General features: G+C 35.7%; 1 protein-coding gene across 2 annotated transcripts; it reads right to left on the bottom strand.

The window, feature by feature from the left end:
* Nucleotides 1-2,075: 2,075 nt before the first annotated feature.
* LOC137819260 (growth-regulating factor 9) lies at nucleotides 2,076-5,465 on the bottom strand. 2 transcript variants are annotated; one of them, XM_068623055.1, is made up of 4 exons: nucleotides 5,139-5,465; nucleotides 4,718-5,011; nucleotides 3,667-4,314; nucleotides 2,076-2,620 (listed from the first exon to the last, which is right to left on the bottom strand). In XM_068623055.1, exons 1-4 carry the CDS (start codon nucleotides 5,185-5,187, stop codon nucleotides 2,202-2,204), a joined length of 1,410 nt encoding a protein of 469 aa, XP_068479156.1. In that variant the 5' UTR covers nucleotides 5,188-5,465; the 3' UTR covers nucleotides 2,076-2,201. The 2 variants fall into 2 exon arrangements, with proteins under 2 accessions (XP_068479156.1, XP_068479155.1); XM_068623054.1 differs by having other exon boundaries at nucleotides 4,718-5,017; nucleotides 5,139-5,364.
* Between the last annotated feature and the right edge of the window lie 535 nt (nucleotides 5,466-6,000).

Genomic DNA, 6,000 nt, shown 5'->3' with positions numbered 1-6,000 from the left:
ATAAAAAAATATGTGTATCTTTTATTATGAGTGTGAATAGTCTAAGAATAACGTCTAACCTCTTAATTTTTTTAAGACTAATATAATTTGGAAAAACAATCTAAATAATGTTTTACTTCATTCGTAATAAGCATTATTCACGTGTCTTCAATCTAATTTAAACATATTTTTGAAAATTCAAGTATGATATTTATGTAGTATGACATAGAAACTTGTATTGGCATTCATTATTAACTAAGACTAGGACACATGTGTCATTACGACTAGATAAGAGGATTCATGGTTATGAAAAGACCCTCCATCAAACACTTTTTCAGGAAAATCTTCCTATAATAAGTTAGCAAATCATAGACTTGGGGGGCACCCACGGTGTTTGAATATCTTTGGTCAATTTTATGTGTGGAGAGATCTTTCGGATAAGATAGCAACTAAGTAGAATTTGCACAAAAGGGGGGTGACGCTAGGGGATACTTTATGTGTCTTAAGTTGGAGGGAGGAGTAGTCCACCTCACACATTCTTGTTTCATATGAGGTATCAATTAAAGTATGGAATATGTGATTTAGTTGGATTCGGATCAGCTCGGTAAATCACAATGAGTTGATTCATCATTTTGAACAGTTTTCTTGTTTAAGCTTCAATAAAGAAGGCAATAGATTGTGGAAAAAATCTATGGGCCTCGGTGGTATGGTGTATTTGGAAGCATAGAAACAAGGTTATTTTTAACCAAGCAAGGATAGATGCTGAGGAAATTCTTACTATGACACAAGTCCAGTCATGGGCGTGGATGAAATATAAAGTAAAGAAAGTCAAATTCTCTTTTTCTAATTGTCTTTTATCCCCCTTAATCTGCATTAACATAGCAACAAAATAATTGCATCAAAGTTTTACTTGCTCCATTTCATTATTCACTGCTTGGTGTTGCTGGTTTTGAAGTAATAAGTTGTCGTATGTGTTAGTATTGTCAAACGTTATGGGTATGCTTTGTATCTTTGAACTAGCTAAGAGGTGTGGAAGGTAGTGCTTTTTGACGTAGGTAGCAGAAGAATAAATCTTGGAAGGTAGTTGGAAGGGATTTGTGTGGACTTGTTTTATCCAGGTTTTCAGCAAGGCAGTCATATGTGGAGATTGATGGGAATAAGGATGGTGGTAACTAAGTTAGGTGGCAAATTCTCTCTGTTATATATTTTGTTTTTAATCAGTTTATTAGCTTAAGTAGTATGACAAAGTCTTGGTTTATAGCTAGGGAGGGTTGTTGTTTATTTTGTACATAGGGAAATTGTGAGGACACCACTATGCTATCAGCAATTTAACTATGCAAAGTTGATGAAAGTTCCATGCAATACAAAAGTTGTTCTCAAAGCCGCTTATAAGTCAAATAAGAGGAAAGTTTTAAGCAATGTTTGGAGGAGGTCCCTGCGGTATGAACAGCAAACCCTGAAATTTAATATGTTTCAACTTCTCTTGTTTAATTCTGATGTTTTTATTGACAGATTTTATAGCTATTTCAATATTTTGGATCTTAATAGAGACTTTACTTTGTAAAGGGTTAAAGTATCCTCAAGTGTTTTCCTTTTAATTTAATTTATTCTTTGTAAAAAAAAAAACTAAGACTAGGAGAATCTTTGAGTTTAATATTTGTTCATAGTAAATCGCCTTACTTTGTGAGTTTGATTATAACTATTCTACGAACATAAAAGTATAACAGAAATATTAAACTCCACAACATAAGTTAATTAATAATAGTTATGCTATTTTAGTGAACTAGATGTTAAAACAGTATCCACCTTAAGGGAAACAAGAGAGAAATTCAGGTCAAAATATCAACACACTTGATGGAAAGAAAGAAAAAAAGAAATTCAGGTCACTTGGTGGTCCTAACTCACCCTAGCTATTCAAAAGTGCAAAAAAAAATAAAAATGAAGAATTTAACCAATGCAGTGTCATGGTGAAGTTGGTTATCTCCTTAGTCTAACCAACTAAAGGTCTCTTGTGTGAGTTGGAACATAAAGTGAGATGGAGATTGATAGATATTAAATTTGCACATAATTTGATGTATCACTTTGTGAAGATGACATGATAAAAAACCACAGGGTTGATATTTTTTCTTCATGGAGATCATTGTTCACTTCACACATAATTGATCTCAAAATGTTACAAGTTGCATGTTCATGAAGTAGGATTAAACAAGAAAAAAAGTCTCTCAGAAAGAAGTATAGCTACACTCTTGCAAGGTGTCACTGATGGTGGTATCGGTGTCACTGCTACTGGGGCCTTTCTCATTGCATTGTATGAAAGGAGCACTTGCTGGGACTGACATGGAAAGATTTGTACTTGGAATTGCAGAATGTGCTTGGTGCATGTTGGTTATGGCTGGAGAGTAAGGCAAGCGTGCACTGGTAGCGGCAGAACAAGCAGTTGTAGTAGCTGCTGCTGCTTCTATTTCATGGTTTGCAAAACGCTTTTTAGCACCTCTGTGCATGTGTGTGGCACAGTACTTCTGACCAGGAAGAACAGCACTCTTGCATTGCCACTTCTTGCCGTCTGTTCTCCGACACCTATCGGGTGCAGCAGGTTCTATGTTGGTTTTGTCATTGAGGTAAGAAGAGTTGTTACCAAAAACTGAAAATGGCAGCAAAAAAACAAGAATGGTCTATCAGTTTTCTCATGAAAGGTTTTTCCTTGTAACTAATTACATTAACCCATCAAAGATGATTTTGTTTTTTTCAGAGATGTAATTTCTGAAGTAGTTACAGCAAATACAAGTCAGGAAACTTCTGAATTTTAACATGGATAGGAAGGAAGTTACCAATGGTTATTATGAGAAATAAAAACAATATGTAGATCATTAGATCATATTTGAATGTTTTAGATGAAAGGATAAATACACATAGTAGCCATGTAACTACTAACTAAATGTAGTTTCTGACAGCAAAGAGTGCTCACCCTTATTCTTAAAATGGATTGTGGATATCTACAAATCTCTAAATGAATCTTTTGCATAACTCTACTCAAGAACTAATGTTTGGTTTACATCTTCACCCAACAAGTGATTCAAACCATAGGAGTGAGCTTCTTTGGACTAGTATCTTAACATGATGAAGACCAATATTCTCAAACAGTGTAGAAAAAACAGGGACATGCAAAAATAAGTGCATTCTGTGTGGAACACCTAATTCTAAGCAAAAGGACCAGTATGTATGAGGGTGTCTTATGTGCATGTAAAGTTAGGAGTAAGTTTTGGAGAAGTCCATCTAGATTCTAGACTAATTGAGCACACAATTATTAGTACACTTAACGACCATGTCAATGACATGAGATTCAGAAATTTGAATTTGGCCCCACAGAAAAAGCATGATAGTAAAGAGGAGACAACATACTTGCCATGATGCTATATTGCTATTGATTCTGTTTTGTGATAGTAGGGATTGGTAGGACCATGGGAGACTATTAAGTAAGATTTGAGCTACATGAGGCCTCATGATCAAGTGAAACATGACATGACAAAGTCATGTCACTGACCCCACTCCATGGAACAGGTTTGATTGGCTTTGAGTTTGTTGTTCTGGCAAGGTGGGGAAAGAATGGGGATCTGTCTGTAATCCTATAATCCTACAACATATAGTGAAAAATGCATAAATTATTGCAACCAACTACATCAAAATTACCTTGAAGAACACTTGTTGGGGAGAAGCTTATTCCTGTGGAGACGCTATTAGAATCACCAACAATGCTTCCTTTCCCATCACTTCTATTACCTGTGTTGTTACTGACACAGCTCTTGGACTGGTTATCTTTCTGGCACATCTTTAGGCAACTTTTGTTATCCGAAGCTACAGATGCCACACTGCTGAATGTTGCCGCCACCTTAGGGGCAACAGAAGTGGCAAGAGTGCAGCCAGGGGACACTGCTGCAGCGGAAGAAAACACCATGAGGTAGTCGGCAGCCCTGGGGATAATTTTAGACCTGATAGAAGAGCAGTTGTCAATGGTGAGGCTCTTTGATGGGGTACTGGAAGGTGTGTCAGTAGGTTGCATGGCCATAATAAGGTTTGGATTTGAAATTTCAAAAACTGTCTTTGAGACTGATTTGGTAGATGACTTGGTAGAAGGTTTTGTTGCCAAAGTCGAGTTAAGTTGAGTTGTTTCCACAGGCTTTCTTGAACGATTTCGACCTCTATGCATGTGCCTTTCACAGTACTTTTGACAAGGCACTACACTCTTACTGCACCTCCATTTCTTTCCATCAGTTCTTCTACACCTATGAGGTTCTGGATCCACCATACTCCCATGATCAAAACCCAGGAAACTGTATTCTGTAACCCAAACAAATGAACAAAAAGTATAAAAAACAAACCCATCATTGTCTTACATGTACATAAACAAACATACCCTTTCAGCATCAAAAGATATGAAATTAGGCCTACCTTTGAACATATCAAAATCCCAAATGGATCCCTATACTAATTAAATCCACTAGCAAGCATTTTGTCCAAATCTTGGCACCAAACAAAACAAGACAAAGCCAACAATGAACTCCAAAGAAACATGTAGTCTTTATAGTAATTCATTCCAAAACAGAATCAAACGAGGCACTGATTAATCTTATAATAAACACAACACCACAGCATAATTTCTTTTAAAAGGTAAAACTTTATTATAAACATATAATATAGAAAGAAGGCATGATCACTTGATCAAAGGTTATTTATTACAAACCTGACATGTTGCTTGGGAATTCCACAAGGTGTTGAGGAGGAGGAAGTTTATAGGCCAAGTGGTTGAAGATGAAAACTTGGTGGTGAAGCTCTCGCCTCTGAGCTTCAGTGATCACATGGTTTATTTCTGATGGCGCAGAATGAGAAGCATCAACCCCAAGATGAAGCTCAACACTGTTGGAAGAGTTCTCTTTCTCTTTCTTGACCATAACAACCCTCTTTCTCTCGTCAACAACACTACCACCACCACCTTCCATCGCGTGTCCAATGTCAATCTTCTTTTGGGGTCCACCTCCTACCCCTCAAAAAAGACACAAACTTGAGAACAAAAATAAGAAAAAAAAAACAAAAAAGAAGAATAAAAAAGGTGGCAATGAAGAACATGTGATGATGGGGAAAAGAAGAGAGAGTGGAAGAGAAACCAGAGGTGTTGCGTGAAGAGGGAACAATCCTAAGAGGCTTAGCTTCCATTGTCACATTCACATGAGGGCTTTTTCCTCCTTTTTCTTTAGACGGTCTGTCTCTGATAGTGATGATCAAGGGGAAAAAAAGCTTCTTTTTCTTACTTTTTCAGTGTGAATGAGAAAATGTTAAAAGAGGATTTGGAAAGGGTAAGCTGGGCACGGAAGTGCTTCTGCACTTGCCTCCATTTACTTCAATTGTAAGTTGGAAGAAAGAGAGTTTGGAGAGAGAGAAAAAGATGTGTCAGAAGTTTCTGACAAACACCTTATTACGTTGTGAGACTTTGCAGCAGTCACGTTCAGACAAACAAGATAAAACTTACGTTATACACCCTACTGTTCAACTATGTTTGGCGCGTGAACACTTATTTTACAATTTATTTATTTTATAATATTATCTTATCTAATGCAAGAAATTCTAATGTTAAATTAAATTTAATATTTACTTTTTAACATCTTATCAAATCATATAATATGAGAGTCATTATCCAATAACTATCAAACTACTTATATAACTGCATGTAAACGCATGACTTAATAATTTTAATATAAAAGGATTGATGGAAGATCTCATATTATTTGTGTATATTTAAAGTTAATTTATAAAGTGATTTTTTTATATTTATTGAGTGATTATTATTGTAATGTCAAATTTGATTTTTAATTCTCAACTTTTTTTGTCAAGTTGTGAGAACCAGTGTTTGGTATCATTGATAAAAAAAAATATGCATTGACAATAAATTAAAGGTGGAAGTGTTGGTAGAGTGAAAGAGTAACTTATATAAAGGGGAACTTGTGTAAGACCCTTGCATTTATTGAGTAA

Source organism: Phaseolus vulgaris, chromosome 10 (assembly GCF_051622355.1).
Source record: "Phaseolus vulgaris cultivar YP4 chromosome 10, ASM5162235v1, whole genome shotgun sequence".
Classification (NCBI taxonomy): Eukaryota; Viridiplantae; Streptophyta; class Magnoliopsida; order Fabales; family Fabaceae; genus Phaseolus; species Phaseolus vulgaris.
This window is presented reverse-complemented; position numbering and strand designations above follow the sequence as displayed.

What these genes read in the sequence shown, in the direction of transcription:
- LOC137819260 (XM_068623054.1), bottom strand. Translation starts at nt 5,187, where the DNA reads ATGGAAGCTAAGCCTCTTAGGATTGTTCCCTCTTCACGCAACACCTCT. An exon ending in CTCTTCACGCAACACCTCTG is followed by an intron (nt 5,018 to 5,138) that starts GTTTCTCTTCCA and finishes GTCTTTTTTGAG; the next exon opens with GGGTAGGAGGTGGACCCCAA. An exon ending in CCCAACAAGTGTTCTTCAAG is followed by an intron (nt 2,621 to 3,666) that starts GTAATTTTGATG and finishes TGCCATTTTCAG; the next exon opens with TTTTTGGTAACAACTCTTCT.